General features: G+C 41.9%; 1 protein-coding gene across 1 annotated transcript; it reads right to left on the reverse strand.

Annotated features, from left to right (window-relative positions):
- Positions 1–753: 753 nt before the first annotated feature.
- On the reverse strand, positions 754–17724 carry ywhag1 (3-monooxygenase/tryptophan 5-monooxygenase activation protein, gamma polypeptide 1). The gene is made up of 2 exons (XM_026328157.1): positions 17490–17724; positions 754–2233 (listed from the first exon to the last, which is right to left on the reverse strand). Exons 1-2 carry the CDS (start codon positions 17574–17576, stop codon positions 1580–1582), a joined length of 741 nt encoding a protein of 246 aa, XP_026183942.1. The 5' UTR covers positions 17577–17724; the 3' UTR covers positions 754–1579.
- Positions 17725–18097: the final 373 nt, after the last annotated feature.

Genomic DNA, 18097 nt, shown 5'->3' on the forward strand with positions numbered 1-18097 from the left:
CTTGTCTAATAAGTCAGAGAACACCTGATACTCCCACTGTCAAATGTCACAAGCCTGTATCACAGTATGTTGTCTTCACTTTCTGCCACCATTACCAAAAATTGCATGTCACCATAGCAATGTCTGTAACAGATCAATTTATTGTTAACAATCACTGTTTTGGTATAGCGTACTTCAGCAAATGGAGTAGAGAAAACACAATAAAATAAGGTCTAGCTAACAACTGCAATAAAAAGAAATAAATAGAAAATAATCCGATTAAGGTCAGGTTCATATGAATACATAACATCTACAGTATAAGTTAATAAATTGAAGCTACTGTATAAATACATCACCAGCATGCACAATATTGTATTATGGAGAATATTGGAGCAGTTATCATCTTACACTGAAGAAACAGTATAATAGGCAAGTGCATTTCTTGACCAAGAAGAAACTGAAGACAAAGTAAATCCACAAACCTCAAATCTGCTTTTAGAGCTTCCATTTAACATTGCATGTGCTCTGTCCACAAATTATACTTAGTTCACTGATCAAGTCTGTGGTTCCAGGTGCTGTTTCAGAGATCTTATTGATTGTTATGAAGATAGCATAATTGGTGAATAAGGGTGGACTCACTTATTAGTTTGTTATGACATTTTAAAGTTTCCAATTATTTTCATTTAGCTGTCTGGATTTTTGTGGAACAAATTGTTTCCTTGAAGCACTAGGAGGCAATATAAGTTGTAGTAACGACAATACTGACAATATGGATTAGGTGTCCAAAAACAGTTAATTTATTCAAGAAAGCACATCAGCACATGAGAGGGACAAGCTGCACTAACTTTTATGAATTTGTATTTTTAGTTACAGTATGACTGTGTGACTGAGCTGGACACATACCTGACACAAAGCAAACATAAACATTTTTATGTTATCTTCAATAACAGAGACAACTTACTTCTCAATCAAAGACCATAGTGTGGTGCAACTAAAGATGTTGGGTACAGTTGAAGTTACACAATGAAATCCGACACCCCTAAAAGCCTGTCTTCATCTCACTCACTCTCTCTGTCTGTCTTTCTCTCTCACTAAACAAGGCCATGACATTCAGGGTTACTCTAATTTTCTTGTTGCTCAAGCATTTCTGAATGCTCCTCCCCTCACCAAATACAGTAAGACAGCTCAGCTTCATTTGCGTGACAAGACCAGTCTCTGCCAGTGTGAAGGTATCACTACCCAATAGTCACACTGTGATGAATGACATACCTCTTGCTTCTAAAGTAGTATTTTGGCAAATGCTGCAGAGGCTATCAAGGAGGGGGTTTCGTTCTTATGTTTTTTTTAATTGTAGGTTGTTTCTTAAACTAAAATTGTATCCCCTCCTCCTACTTTTTTTCACTTTTAATTTGTGGAAAAATAAAGAATAGCAGCCGCGTTAGTACCATCGGTTAAATTGGCCACCGATGTTCGCCCCCCCCCCACCCAACCCCCTCCCTTTTTTCTTTACATTTCTAAGAATTTTTTAACTATTATTATTTTGTCATCATTTGTGAGCGAGCGTGTTGTGTTGTTTTGGCAGAATGAGATTTTGGACTCTTTAATTGCCCTCTCCTCCCTCGTCATCCTGTTGGTCGCTCGTCCACAGCGTCAAGTTGTCTCGTAGCAGCTGCATGATCAGAGTGGAGTCTTTGTAGGAGTCCTCATTGAGGGTGTCCAGCTCGGCGATGGCATCATCGAAGGCGGTCTTGGCCAGGTGGCATGCCTGCTCTGGGGCGTTCTGGATCTCGTAGTAGAAGACGGAGTAATTAAGAGCCAGGCCCAGGCGGATGGGATGGGTGGGCTGCATGTGCTCCTTGCTGATTTCATGGGCCTCACTGTAGGACTTCTCAGAGGACTCCACCACTGAGGCTCTCTTCTCCCCTGTGGCCACCTCAGCCAGGTAGCGGTAGTAGTCGCCCTTCATCTTCAGGTAGAACACTTTGCTCTCGTGCTGCGTCTCATTGCAATTCTTGATCAGGAAGTTGTCAAGGAGGTTAAGCACATCCTGGCAGACAGCCTCTAGCTCTTTCTCAATCTTTTCCCGGTAGGCACGCACCATCTCAATCTTCTTCTCATTGCCGTCAGCCGATGTCTTCTGCTCAATGCTGGAGATGACACGCCAGGATGAACGCCTTGCCCCAACCACGTTCTTATAGGCCACAGAGAGCAGGTTCCTCTCCTCATTGGATAGTGCTTCATTCAGCTCTGTGACCTAAAAAAAACAAGAGCACAAGTAGAACATGGAGGAATTAGCATATGCCAAACAAAATATATGTAAAATATATGGCACAGCATACAACTGAACATACAACAAACACATAACATATTCATACCGTATGTGTTTTTAACTGTGGATTGAATGTGCTGCAATTTGTTTTTATTTGTGTTATAGTTTTATCACATATGTGGCAGTTGATAGTTCTGAGTCCAAGACAAATTTCCCTTCTGGGACAATGAAGTAACTATATTCTAAACATCTGTATACATGTCAAACTACAGGAGTTCCAAGGAGCTGGACAGCATATGCAATAAAGTGCAAAGCGATTTAAACAGCAACTTTAAAAACTGCCACACAGGGTTCTGGGCAAACTCTACACCACCCAAGACACCAGTCACTGTATTCACGGGGATAGGCTACGCCCCTAGCCCACTGATGTCATCCTCTGAGGTGACTCCTGATTGGCTCTTCTTGGCTCTTTCTCTGAAAGCTGGTTTTGTTTTGTTTTGACAGGCCTGTGTCTGGCTGAAGGATTTAATCCTTTATACCACACTGGGACTGCAGCAGAGGCATCTTTACACACCCTGTCTGAGTATAAAGCCTGTTGTTACTTTCTTTTTCAGCACAGAATTCAGTTCCATGCACATACCAAAGCAGGGGGCTCCAGCCAATCACATGAAACAGCTCTTCACAATGCCTTTTCTCAGTACTATGTCAGCCAACAAAAAACTAAATTCTGCATTTAAAAGTGACAGGACTGGTTCAGTATTTGCTACGAATTCTAAATTGAGGTAAAACGTTGTTAGCTGTTGCATGAGGCAGGTTTGACATCTACTTGTTTTGAGGTAGCAGTGTTTGCAGGTAGTGCTGTGATAGCATCAGAAATCTTACATGAGATTATAGAGGAGTGTTGTCTGGTTTGGATGAGTGTGCTTGCTAAGACAGAATATTGCAGTGGATAGGGTGCCACTGCTGATTTGATCATAAAGTCCAGGCTGCTAGCAAATGTAGGACATATGAGTACACTGTTGAGACTTCGCAGTCTTGTAGGCCTAACTCAACAAACCCCATTACTGAGAGGGTGCTCACCTGATGACCCAAACAGAAACTCCACAGGGCTTTTGAATTTAGTCTTCTGGGAAATGTAACTGGTAACATCAGTAAGATAGAAAGCAACTTAGGATGTTGTATGTCTCCGGATATTCAAGGTATTATCACTAATATAATATGAAAAAATGAACTGTTAGAAGAGGCTAGTAGATCTTAATTTCAAAAACAATATCTGTAGAGGCTGGATCTTTAAAGAACATTTCTGATAACAGTACTATACCTTCAGTGAAAACTTTAAAAAATTCAGTAATATTGCTTTGGCAGTGCCTCCCTATCTAGGTACCAAATGAAGAGTCTTACAGTCAGCCATTCTAGCTCCTCCATGACAGGAATACTTAGGTACAACAGTGCTATGTGAGTGCTGCATACAGTGACTACATATGATTAGGTTAAACAGGTTTCTATTTACTATGTTCACTACCTTAACTTACCATGTTTGCATGCTAATATTTGCTCATTAGTACTGATCACACAGTTATGACGCTAATGGGAGTCATTCACCCGAATACTGGACAGACTTTCTCCAGATATGATACCAGAAGAAAAGAGATCACTAAGGTTATTAGAGTTCATCATGAGGAGAACAGGAGTGTTATGACAACCCATCCAGTAATTGTTAAGACATTTCACTCAAAACCAAAAGTCACCTTCACTGTGGGTATTATGTAAATTATATTTCAGACCAAAGTGGGAACATGGTCCTCCCTGGTGTCCCATTGATAAAGTGTCTAAAAATGATTTTTGTTTTTTCTTATGTTTGTTTTATTGTAGGTTAATCTGTTTGCTGTTTGTATATACAGCCAGTTTTTAAAATTACACAGTAAGACAAATACAGAGAATGTACTGCGTGATAGACTATATGCAGTGTCCTCAACACCTGTGGAACATCAGTGTCTTCCTTAAGGACAGAGAGTGAAAAGCTTAATCCTGTGACCTCTGAGGTGCATCACAGTCATTATGAGCAAGCAGCTATATAATGGAGCCAGAACAGTAAGGGTTAAACCTTGGCACGGAAAAATAACACTTGGCACTGAAACCATAATCAGAACTTTGGCATTGAAACATTTGTGTTGAAAAGAAAACACTGGCCCTGAGAAAAGTGTTACTACTGAAAATAATTACAATCTCCTCAGTTATTTTTTTCAGTGATGATCATCTGATTTTCAGTCGATGTCTATTTCAATGCCACAAAATTATTTTCTTTTCAGTTTTAGATTTCTGCCACTGTTGACGTGGAGGGGAGGGTACTGAGGGGCGGGGCTAAAAAGAGTATTACTGCATATTCAGCAGCATCTGCACAACAAGGAGAGGGTCTGGCTCATACTGTGGTCCAGTCCGACGACTCTCTCGTGACCACAGACTGCCATGAGCACGTAAGCCTGTCTTTGTCCTGTTGTGTTTTTCCACACAGAATTGAGCTCCTTTAAAGTTAATTTTTAAATACCTGTGTCAGCTTAATGCTGCTCATGTAACTGCTGCAGTGAACTTGCTCCAGCAGACCTCGGCCAAAAACCAATATAACATTAATAGCTGGTTAAAAGGTAACGCTAACTTCAGCCCAAATGCATGTGGAAAAAATGGGACAGAGACAGACTTGCTATTTGGGAGCTACTGCTAATTTCATGCTGGTCTACAGCCATGCTAGGTAGCGAGAGTCATGAATGGCGAGCCATTTTATCATGTAAAGGAACCACACTATTGTCTGTAATTAAATTTTAGATAAATATAATGACATTTCTCCTAGTCACGTGTATTTTCAATACTCAGAATGATAAAATTAAAACATTCCTACTAGTACAAACTGTATTTGGTGACGTTTACAGGATAGTATATGCAGAACATGTAGCAACATAGTCCCTTAGCCTGGCCCCTCAGAGCCCTCCCCTCCACACCAAAACTGTGACTGAAAATCAGAAAATGGTCATTGAAAAAATTAACTGTTGCACTGAAAAATACTTACATTAACAAAAACTGAAATTTGTAATCAGCATTAATACTTTTTTCAATGCCAATGCTTTTCTTTTCAGAAAAAATGTTCTGGCTTCATACTATATCACTCCGCTTTGCTTTGCCTGCAGAAGCACACAGAAGTTGCTAATCCCTTTTCCAGTTGTTACTGCAGTCTCTATTGATACAAATAAATGACTAACCATGTCATCATCTGATGAGCTTATTCTTTTTTGCATACATAAGCCCTTACAAACATCTACACCCAACTTTCACTTTAATTCTTTGTGTTCGGAGAAGAGCAAAGTAGTGATCAAAGCATCAATAACATTATTTGAACTCTAAAAGGGAGCAAGCGGAGGGCAAAGTGCAAGCTTTAAGGCAGACTGATGAAGTTGCTCGGATGAGTGGTGAAACATTTCAAGTCCAGTTGTCATGATTCAACCTCTAGATAGCTTCACCTGGATGACTGAGAATCTTCACAATCTTTAAGGCTTTCTTCCATATCCATGGCAACTGCAAAATCCACTTTGTTTTTGAGAGCCATGATATTTGCTGGAGACCCTGGACAAAAGCTCTTAATAGCAAAGATACTGACATGGCTGATGGTATGGAAAAAGCTGCAGCACTGTGGGGGCGGGGCTAAGTGCAAACAAGCCACTTGCCATCACAAGCAACCTTTTCACCCTAATCCTGCTGGTGAGTGGCATGCAGTGCCTGAGGATGGTCAAATATTTTGCTTTATGACGAAACACTAATGAGATTCCCACCAGACTTAGCTCTACTTTGTGTTAAGCACAAATTTTGATTTCACATCATGTTAGTGGGTAATATGATGTAACATTGACAATTGTCATAAATAAAATAACCCCTGTACTGGAAGAGAAGGCACGCTAATGATAAAATAACATTTGTTATATAATAAATCCATTTCAAAGTCTAGGAGAAAGTCACCCTGCCCTCCATTAGTCATTTCTGAAGCAAAGTCTCAGATCTATACCACTCTATACCTCAGCCCATTAATTAACAATTAGTGTAAGTGGGTATCTGACCTGCAGCAAATGCAACCAACATAGTGGGTCAATGCTGGAGCAACGGAGAGGCCAGAAAAGCAAGGCCTAAACAACCCGTCTGTAAAAACATGGCTGCCTTTGTTTCAGAAGGCTGCAGAGTGAACAGAAAGCCCTGACGGAAGCTGTGGTACTGTGATGACAATAGAGCTCTGTCTACTCATAAAGCTCATCAATCGCGCCTGCTCTCTCGTGACTCATCCTTACACAAGGCAGTCAAACTCCCAAACAGTGAGTGTTAATACAAACAAAGGCCAAGCAGGACAATCAATAACTTCCTCTTTGACAGCTCTCTGCATGGCCATTAATATCCAAAGGAGAGACACAGTAAGAGCGTGGGGCTGGGAGAGTGAGAGGATTTAAGTAGAGGCTGAGTTAGGTCTCTGTGCCTGCTGTCTTACATTTCTATTTAATAGGTTAAAGCTTGACACAGCCTCACAGTTCTCCATTTGTCTTCCTGTTCCATGTGTTCCTTCTGTCTTTTCCTTGCTCATTTGCTCTCACTTCCCAGTCTCTCTTAACCTGATGTGACAACCCCCCTGCCGACCCTCTTTCAGGCAACAGAGCACAAAGGCACTGTGCACTACATGACGTCACTAGCAGTGCAAATAGGGTTAGCAGGTTTAGCCACAATGAGCCTGGTACTAAGAGAAAGGGAGTGAAAGGCAGCACATCTGTGTGTCTTGTCATGCTGGTGCAGAGGGAGTTTCAAGGAGTGCTTTGTTGTTACACTACCACATACAATACAGCAGTCCTTTCTCTTCTTACTTTAGCTGGGTCCCATTTCGGGGGCCGCATCCTACAAAGGCGCAGCCTTCATAGCCTACGTAGACCACATATGCTGAACAATAGGCTGAGCCGAAATGAGATGGTCTAGTCTCTTCCTGTTTGCGTCACCAACTGTTCCCGCCCCTACCGAGTCATGAAGCTCCACTTCTGTTGCCTAGCAACCTTCACAGCTATGTTAAAGTGATGACTAATGATGGAGCCAGAATTTTTGATTTTGTTTTTCTTGATTTGGAAGAAAACGAGATGCTTCGCCGCCGGCGTTTGCGAGGAATGTATCTCGTTGTGTAACATTACTTTTGACCAACAGTATAAATTTTAGGTAACATTACTTTACTAAAGTAATAGTGTTTTAATTCAGGTATCTGTGTTTTCATTTTGAACACCTCGCCACTTGTATATGCCATGTCCGTTTTTGTGTCAACTTTCACAAAGAATGTTGGGATATGCTGGACCGCTAAGGATACAGGAGAATGAAGGATACCTGTAAAGGAGCCTTCAAAATGGGACAGCTTTGTCACGACACAGTGACACAGTCGGCTTTTAAATGCAGCCTTCAAAGTTGCTGCCCCTGAATTGGGACACAGCTGTTTTTAAATAATTAAATATTACTCTACATCAGGGGTGCCCAATCCTGGTCCTCGAGGGCCACAGTCCTGCTTGTTTTTTCAACTATCTCTGCCCTACCCACTGCTGATAACCTGGATCAGGGGTGTTCAGCCAATCAGAAGTTGGGGGATACCATTTCACTTTGTCTTCCCTCACTTCCACTTTAATCTGAAATGGTATCTTCCAGATTCTAATCGACTGAAGACACCTTATCCAGGTAATCAGCAGTGGGTAGGGCAGGGATAAAATAAGCAGGACAGTGGCCCTCAAGGACCAGGACTGGGTACCCCTGCTCTACATGAAATAACACATAATGACCAATGGCAAATTTATTAAAAAGATCAAAAACAGAAATCCATCCATTATCTATATCAGTTTATTCCTATTTAGGGTCACAGGGATCTGCTGGAGCCTATCCCAGCTCTCTTTGGGTGTAAGGCAGGGGTACACCCTGGACAGGTCACCAGTCCATCACAAGGAAAAACTGAAATCTCTTTTTTCAAAAGAATCCAGTCCCTATGTTATGGCTGGGATAAGTGCATCCTTTTTGCTTTAATTGTCCTTGCAATGTGTGACTGGATCCACTGTTGGCAAATTGAACTAATTCAACATCGTTTAGAAAGGTCCCAAAGCTCAACTTTCTGTTAACCTCTGGGATACAACTGTTGTCAGGCATATATCAGAGCAATGGTATAAAGCCATTTCTAAAGCACTGAGTGTTCCATGGAGCACAATGGCCTCAATAATAAGGAAATTTGGAACCACCACGACTCTTCCTCGATTTGCCCATTTGACTGAACTGAATAATCTGACAAGACAGTTCTTGGTCAGGGAAGAGAGCAAGTCATTCTAACGCAGTTGCTGAACTCCTCTGCAGAGATGGAGGTACCTGCTGGAAGGACGACCATCCATTATGTGTGGCAAAGACCTGGCACTACTTATTCCCTGGCTAACTTCATCTCTATAGTCAAGTGTTTTCAGCAGTAGGGTCAGAATTGAGGGAGGGATAAAAACCTGCTCCAGAGTGCATAGGACCTAATATATAGATGTTCATCGATGAACTCATATAGCCAAGACAATGTAGGAGTGTTTTCAGTGGTCCAGACAAAGCCCAGATTTAACCAGACTTGAAGATAGCAGTTCACAGACAATTCCATTAAATTTGACAATATGACATAACTTCATAGGAAGAATAACATAAACTACTTAATCCAGGTATGTAAAGCCTTACATTCGTCCCAAGATGCAACAGAAATGACAATTTTATCCATATCAAAATAAATCTACAGTGCACAGTAAAGTATGCAAAAAGTGAAGGGGTCTGAATATGATTTGAAGCCACTGCATGACAGTAGTTTTTCCTGTGATCACAGCAAATATTCAAAAATAGCACATAAAAGGGTGATCAGTAAAAAGGAATGAGAAAGATGTGTAGACCTAATTAGGCTAGTGGACTGGTATGAAGAGAGGGAAGTTAGTATAAGCTTCAGGACATCTGTTAGTACTCTGCTGTACTGGGGGGAAAAACAAAGAGACATACAATGTTACCAACAGGGAAATTAAAAGATCAGCCCTATTACATGACACATTGGTCAAATAATACTGTAAGTCATGGCTTGTTAAAAACACCTGTATTTTTTTCCTCCATAATTGTGGCTGTCAAATAGGTTAAGGAGATCAGAGCTGCCCATTCATTTTTAGCACAACAGAGAAAAATTAAATAGTTTAATGGATGTAATAATATTCTATCATTAGGATACTTGTTTTTGGTTACGTGATTGACTTTTACTCTTAATTCGCATTAGATGAGAAACCATGATAACATTGGGTTTCATTACATTCTTCATTTATAAACCACAATTTGGAGTTATTACAGTCTCATCGCATATCGACTAAAACTATTAATAATAAGGACAGTACTGCAATTATTGCAGTACTAATACTTGGTTATTATCTCAAGAACACAGGTGGATATTTCACCCTATTTTTAAAGCTGATCCAACTTCCATCATCTATACCTGCTTATTCCTCTTTAGGGTCATGGGGATCTGCTGGAGCCTATCCCAGCTCTCTTTGGGTGAAAGGCAGGGGTCCACCCTGGACAGGTCACCAGTCCATCACAGGGCCACATAGAGACAAACAACCTCACACACTCACACTCACACTCACTCCTATGGGCAATTTTGACTAGTCTGCGTAGTGCGAGCATGTTGCTTCAGTACTGGGGAGACGACAATATACAATCCAGGCAGTTCAGTTTGTACACCAGAGTAATGCAAATAAAGGATCGCAATCAGCATGTAACTGTTATTCGTTTATAGTACAAAGTAATCTGTCAGGAACATGTCTTTGCATGTGTTGATTCACCACAGTGCTTTGGAGGATGACATTACATTATGTTGAAGATTTAATATATCTTGTATGACTGTATTAAGTGTTACAGTCGTGTTTGTACAGCTTGGTAACAGCTTTGTCACTAAGGTGTTTAGCACAGCACCCCCAGGAGATTTGGAGGAGTTACAGACTGTGCTGGTCAGATAACATGAACATCCTTTATCTTATAAGGTACCTTTAGACTTTGTGACAATTACAGTGTAAATTTACTGGTGTCCACCTGACTGTGAATAATAGCACTGTGACACTTCTATGTATATTTCATGTCGTGTTCTGGTTGGTTGGTTTGGGGATGTAGGTCACAGCAACAGCTGCACTATGAAAATTTGGTCCTTAATTTCTAAAACTGTATATAGTGTGAAAACTAATCTAGACTAGACGTCGACCGATCTATCGGCCGATTTTTTGCACATTTTATTTAATCGGCATCGGCTCATTTCCCTGCACATTAGGCCGATTTATAGGCAGGCACATCTGCGACCAGCTAAGTGTTGTTGTGGAACACGTGAAGACGTGTTGCGACAAGCAGGTTGTCACCACCGGTGTTTAGTGAGGTGAAAAGCGTCCAGAAACGGTAAGAAAGTACTTATCTTTAGTTTTTAATTTAGCCTTATACATTTCATTGGTTGAATGTGAAGCTACTTTTGGAGAGCGACTGTCTGGTCTGTATTGTTAGCGAGCAGTAGTTTAGGCTGTAGGCACAGGTACCAAAACATGCTAACAAGCCCAGCGGCTAAATTATTGTAGTCCATACACACGCGGCTTCAGCTAATGATGGCAGGGGAAAACCTTTCGTTTCCAACGCATAATTACATTGTAGCCTATTAGAATTGACGCTGACCGTCATGTGTGCAACAAATGTGAAAGTAGAAAAGTGTGAAATTCAGAAGAATATTCTCGTTAAAACACGCAGGAAAACGTTCCTCAATAAAAATGTGTCTGTGTGTCCGACACACGCAACACGGGCACGATGCTCCCACCACAAAATACACTTTAATGAGGAAAATTAATGTGCACGTTTCTACTTTCACATGCAAATGACTTGTTGCACATATTTGTTTACACATATTCTTAGACTATGGCCCTTTGAGTTATAGCAGTGTCTGTCAACAAACATAAGGATCGTGACAGGTACCCTGCAATAAATCAAGCCTGTTTTTTTTCCACAACATATTAGGATTGTGATGTTAATGGAATAATGTAATTATAGAAAAAGTGAGTTTAAAATGACAAATCTCGTATATATATATGTTTTTTTTATAATTATAGTCTGATGGCTGAAAAGAAATTGAACCCAGTATGGCAGTATTTCACTCAGCCAACATCAGGGAAGTGCAATATCTGCCAGAAGTTGCTGAGCATGGGAGCAGAAAAAGCAAGGACAAAAAATACTACAATAATACACTTTTTATTCCTGGGCACTTTTATACCTTGTAAGATGAAGGGGTATAATTAAAATCGGCCAAAAGAATCGGCATCATATATCGGCCATTGGCTGCCCTGATTTCTAAATATCAGCATCGGCATTGGCCAGAGAAAACCCATATCGGTCGACCTCTAAGGAGGACTAACCGATTTTACCTAACTTCCATCATGAGAGTTAACCTACCGTAGATTTTAGAAGGCCTAAATCTCCTAGTGTAAAGGGGCCTTTCAAAGGTATTCTGTGGAGTTTAGTAGGGCTATGGTGGGTGGGCCTCTGTTTTGTTTGTGTCATGTAATTTGCTATAAATAAATGTAGGGTGAAATTTTGTAAGAAATGGTACCTGGAAGAGAAATGTGAATATCCTAAATACAGACACCAGTCAGTCAGCACATGTTTTCACACTGAGAGGATGTTTTCAGTAGCTGCAGGGTAGCTACATGAATGCTTGTTAATTTTATTAGCTGTCATTCCTTTTAATGTACAATGATACAGCTGCACGTCAGGCTAGATGTGTCATGTGGTGCCTTATAATGCGACCTGCATTTCACTGCACTCCCTAACAGTGAGTAAGAAAAAGGAAAAGCTGCCATCATAGACTGCTACAAGATCATAAGGTACTGTTTTTATGGTGGGTGTTTTTTGTATTACTTTTGTGACTCGCCACTGAGTCGGGACTCATCTCAGGACATCCTGAAATGTCCTGAATAATAATTGGATTGAACCTTTGGAGCATGTTCCTACTTCAGAATTAAAGAAAAAGACATTTGATGCATCTCATGCCCGCTGGACAAAAACTGCAAAATGAGGATGAACTAGAAAATAGGAAATAGAGATTGAGAGAAGCCATTTTCTGGGGCTATAACCCCATTTCCTAGTTTAGTACACTCATGGTATCTGAAATGAAGCTCAGCAGAGGTGTCAAACTAAAAAAAAAAAAAAGCCTTTGTCTTCCATTCACATCACAGGGACATTTTGAGACTTTAAATCTCCTTTGATCTTGAAGATATCTCCCACAAGATACACCATCCCACTCACGCCCACTGCTGTGGAGGTTTCAATCACTCCTGCATACAACAGTGTCTTTTATTGAAAATGTGTCCTGTAGCAAAAATACAACACAGTTAGCCCAAGGAGTTTCATTTAAGTGGTGAGAACTCCAAGCGGTTAAAATGTTCTGGAGCTAGTCCCTGTTTTTCTGCTAACTTGTGTTTTTTCCCATAGCAACAGACAAATCAGACTTCAGAGTAGCAGTGGTGGTGTTTTTTTTACAGATCAGATTGTACCAGGGATGGCACATTTAACCAGTTTTATGAATGTTTTAATATAAGCTACAGGAGGAATTGAAGCCATTAATGGGGCTAGTCTGTTATTTTATAACACATTATGCAGTGTATTTTCATATATTACATTTCTGCAGTGAATGATGCTGACCACTCAGTTCCACCCACACTGGAGTAAACATATTGTGCACTGACAACATTTGTGTTGGGTCCTGTGAGACCTCCAGGATCACTTACTACTAGTACAGATATAGAGCACCCTGCCACTACATTTATCAATACATTTACATGTACCTGTGATTATTCCTGTGTGGAAAAGCCATCTGTTTAACAAACAAATCTGTTTTTACAGCTTATCTTAAAACAACTGAAATGACGGCCATTGGTTTATAAGCTTTTCTGCTGAGTAGAGATGTTCTTGCCATACCAGTGTTGACATTATTTCAGAACTCACGACTGGTTGTGTTATTGGTCAAGTGAGGGTTAAAAATGATAATGTGTCACTAAAGTTAACAGCATAACCTGACTGACAAACAGATATCAGTTTTTATCTGTTGTATCTATGGCTAAAACATTGACGTGAACAGTATTATTACACGTCAGAAACTGGTAATAGCAGTAATTCTGAGATGACTATGAGGCCAATTTAAGGAATATCATTAGAGATAATTAGGGAAGATGTGCTGAACAGTGATTATTGATGAATTCTATAGTGGGTTATTTATTGTGGTGAAGCACAGTATAAACTTACGATAAAACCTGTCTTTTAGCCGCTGTTGCTATGGAACTTGATGTCAGATGCTGGGATCTTTCATTCTGTATTGTTCTGTTAAAGAGGCCAAACCAACATGTGTGGTTGTCTGAATGGGGCAGTGAGTCTTGTCCCAAATGGTTTCTCCCAACATGGACCAGCTTGGGTTGGACACTATGTTGCTTTCATAATCAACATGGGGATTTCAGCTAATGTTATTTTGAACATGTGTATGACCTGACTAGTTTAGAAAATGGCATATAAGAACCGACAGACAGAGACAGAACATGAACAGAAATTGACATGTACCCTTTATTGTGCGATTTCTTTACATAATCTAACTGTGTGATTTAGCCGTCATTTGTGTGGAGCTACAGACTGATGTCTCTGTGGACAGTGACTTGTGACAGTGGTCTGCCAGGAACCACATCCAACCTGGGAACGACCACAGGTCAGACCAAGGTTTGTGTGAAGGGAGTATAAGCATTGTTTAGCTTACAAACAGGCACTGTTTGGTTTTGCTTTTTCATTGGCTTCAAAAAATAACATCATTCCTCAAACTGAGAAATGCAATGTTATTTTTTACAAGAATCAGTTTTGTTTTTTTAAATTCAGTTATTAAAACAGACGTACATGGTTTGAAAAAATACATTTCAATAGATTTTCTTTTATCATTTACTTAATTTAAATATTTTAGGTTTGCTCCTGCGAGGTACGATGTTGGTATGCAAAAACAGTGTTGGGGTCTTTGAAGATGGTGAAGAACTGTATTTTCCTAACAATCTCTGCAGGGCATTTCCTACATTTACATGTGTATCTGGGCTGATCAGCTCAGCCTTTAAGAATGATTCAGACTTTGTCTATCAAAGCACTGGGGCACTGTGCCCATGTGGATATTATGATGTAATAGCTTCATCAGATATGTATACATGACATCTTTTTACATGAATATTCAAAATTTGCAGTCACTCTCCAAAGTGACCCTTAAAACTAATTCATCATTCATGCCCATATGTATATACTTGTAATATAAACGGTATAACTATACAGTAGAGTAACAAAGAGCTGTGCAGTGGGGCTGTGTGACATGAGGAGTATGGAGACATGGGCAGTTTTGTGGCAGTTACCGGAGCTTGGCAGTGCTCTCCAGATAAAGCCCACACAGGCTGCAAGCACCTTGACTTTGGCAGTCATCTTCTTTAGTGGTATTTAAGTGTCAGACGTTTGAGCTGCAGAGTGATACCAACTGTTTATGGCACATATCATTTATTTTTGAGAGATATTTATCTGATCTTCTTTGGCTTCTTACCCTGCCTTTGAATCACTGAGAAGTATTTATTGAACAATTAAAATCTCATTCTCAAATAATATGGCCTTTTCTTTTAGAAGTCCAGGACTCTGATTTTATTTCCCAACTCTCTGTCCAGGGCTAATAAAGGTACAAAGCAAAATTCAATGCAAACTGGAGAACGACACATAGCAAACTATGTGCTGTGTAGATTGAGGAAACACAACAAAGGTGTCAAATGACATCACCATAGATCTGCATTTCCTGTCACCCATACAATGAGGATGAGCAGAATCTAAGGGTGCTCTAAAATGTATGATGTCACATGTGGCTCCTAAAACTGAATTTGGAGAAACATGGGAGCTCTGAAAATGACCTAGGTACAACATTTTGGTTCAATTTGCTTGGAAATTCAGACAAATCATAAGAGCAAAAGTCTCTGATTTACTGTTGAAATGAAATCAAAGGCTAAAAGCCTGTATCCAGTTTGCATATAATGAAAACATTGTCCCAGATAATAAGATTTACTTCAGTAAGTCTGATTACCTCCAAAAGAAAGGAGGAACTCTTGTTATTGGTGCTGCAGATATAGCTGCTGGTGAGACATGCTTTTCTGTCTACATAAGATGTACCTTTTAAAGGCAGTGCTTAAAACACCAGCCTGTCAACATTATCATTCATTTTGGCAGGGCCTGGCTCCTGACTCTGTAGGGTTTCGGTCCTCCTGGGGATGGGTGCAGCGTCGTGTTCTGACATCCTGGTTATTTGGCTCTGTTGCCACCGGGGCGGTTGCCATGTCTGCAGTGGCAAGGGATTCCCCTCAAATGATGGGCGAGGCAGCAGACACACCCCGCTGCCCAGTGCTGCAGAGACCGGCTGGGTGAGGGGCAGCTCTCCCTCTGACTCGGCATAAATTGGAAGGGGTGGAGCCGGACCCCCTCTGGTCCCTCACAGCAGTGCACACTTTGGCCTTTAAACATGCTGACATCTTACTTGTTGACTCCTGGACTGGAAGCCAATGTAGGAAAAGTTTGCTTTGTCTACTATTAAACACAACCACTGCCCCAAACAGCCTGGGCGTGCACTCAGACTGCTGCTGGTAGGAGTGGCCTTTCTAACAAAGCAAACAGACATGACTCTTAGGTAAGACTGTGATGGTTTCACATGAAAACTGTGAATATTCTAGCCATGTCGCACCTAAACTACCAGCCTTTGAATCTAAAATAAAAACATATTGTAAAGTTGGTCAGAGATTCTTGTATTATCACTAAACACAGACATATTGTGATCCTCCACTAGGATGTTCCAGCCAGTCTTGGAAATAAAGGAGAGTGGGCACTGTCACACATCACACCAGTCACTGGCGTGTTTCTCCACTCCTCCATCATCTTACTCTCCACACAGTGATGGTGTAGTGAGATGCAGCCTTTGTGAGGCTGCCTGTGAAATGGTGCACTACGGGTGGGCCTGTGCTGCATCTTGGCAGATGCTGCGGCACGCCTCTGTGTGGGAACCTGCCGTAAGAGGTCGAGGACGCAGGGATGCGGTTGCTACACAGCATCGACTGATAGTCCGTCATGCTACAGTTTGCAGTGTGAAAAAAAAACAGCACTGTGCTGCAATATGACATCCACAGAGCCTTCTGGAAAGCTGTCCGTCCACCAACACCCACGTCTGAAAGGTGAACGGTCCGGATTTCGTGCGCTGCTTCTGCGCAAATCGATTGCGAGCATCCTTCAGTCAGCATTGCTCTTTGCAATGCGCCACAAAGGTCGCAATGAGGGGGGCACTGCCTGGTGGTTTCTCCGCATCATGCTCAAGAAAAAGAGGCATTTCACTGTAAATCGATGGCTCGTTCTTTCGGAGCGGAGCGGCACCACACAGCCCACGATGTCACTCCTCATCACGGCACCACCTAGCTCGTCCTCTGCTCCGCCACTATGCGCATCTCGAGACCTGATCCTTCCACCATTTCACGGCTCGTTTGATCCACTCGGACGATTAAAACACGTCGTGTCGTTTGATATGTGCTTTGTTTCCCACGGCTCATTCACAGCCAAGGAGCCTGGCCGACTATAAAGGAGCCTCTGGAAAGGCACCGCCCCAAGATCAAACAGTCCGCATTTCAGACGAGCACAGTCCGCCGCATCACCGACAACAAAACCCTGAGATTTACTGGAAATTCACGACCCCACAGGAACCTCATTACACCGAGACCACCCTAACCTGTACCTGTGAAATACGTGGAGACGGCTGAATGTGACCATAGGCTTTACGGGCCTTGCAGTCCTGATCAAAACGGTGGTGCCCAAATGGTACCAAAGCCGTCCTTTCTTAAGCCCCCGGTTATGTGTTTGTCATAAACGCAGCCTTTAATCATAACTTTCATACACCAGTTTTACGTGGCTCCTCCGCTGAAGTCAAACTGCTCTAACGCGGAGCCAAGGTCCCCTGACTGCGTAATGCTGCCCCGGTGCCAGTGCAGCCAGCCCGCATACATTTCTCGCCGACACAGGCGCAGACCGAAGAGGGTTTTTACCCTAAAACTGGTCCAGAACAGAAAGGTCATGAGAGAGGAAGCCAACTTACCGATTTCATGGCAGCTGCCATATCATCATACCGCTCTGCCTGCTCGGCCAGCCGGGCTTTCTGCACCAGTTGCTCGCGGTCTACCATTTTAGATGTCGATGTGTTGCCGTCCGTGTGTTTCGGGGCTAAAAGCGGTAATCTGGCTCTTTTAATGCAGACTAACGGTACCGGGTCCTCTCTCTGCAGCTGCTGCCTGCTGTCTGTGCGCCTGCCGACGGGACACCCCTCCCCCTCCGACCACTTTCCCTCGGTTGTGTCACCACCCAAAAAGGCGTGTCTTCACGGAGTGATGTAACGATCCTGGCAGCCCGGACACCATGACAGCCCATTGCCCCTACACCAGGCAACTCTGCACTTCACCTTTTTACTTAGGGGTTTTCATGCAGTGCATTTTAGTATGGTTAAGGATTGTTCTTTCACACCGCCCGTGTATGCCTACTCACCAACCAGATACAGAGCCTGGCTACCAACCAGGCACAGGCCAATTACCCTGGGCCCCAGAGCCCCATGGGCCCCTCCACAAGCCTGACTTTGGGAATATGTACTATTACAGCACCGCACACACTGGCACGTGAGGGGCCTTCTCTCATCTTCAGTCCATGTCTCGA

This window comes from Mastacembelus armatus, chromosome 14 (genome assembly GCF_900324485.2).
Source record: "Mastacembelus armatus chromosome 14, fMasArm1.2, whole genome shotgun sequence".
Lineage (NCBI taxonomy): Eukaryota > Metazoa > Chordata > Actinopteri > Synbranchiformes > Mastacembelidae > Mastacembelus > Mastacembelus armatus.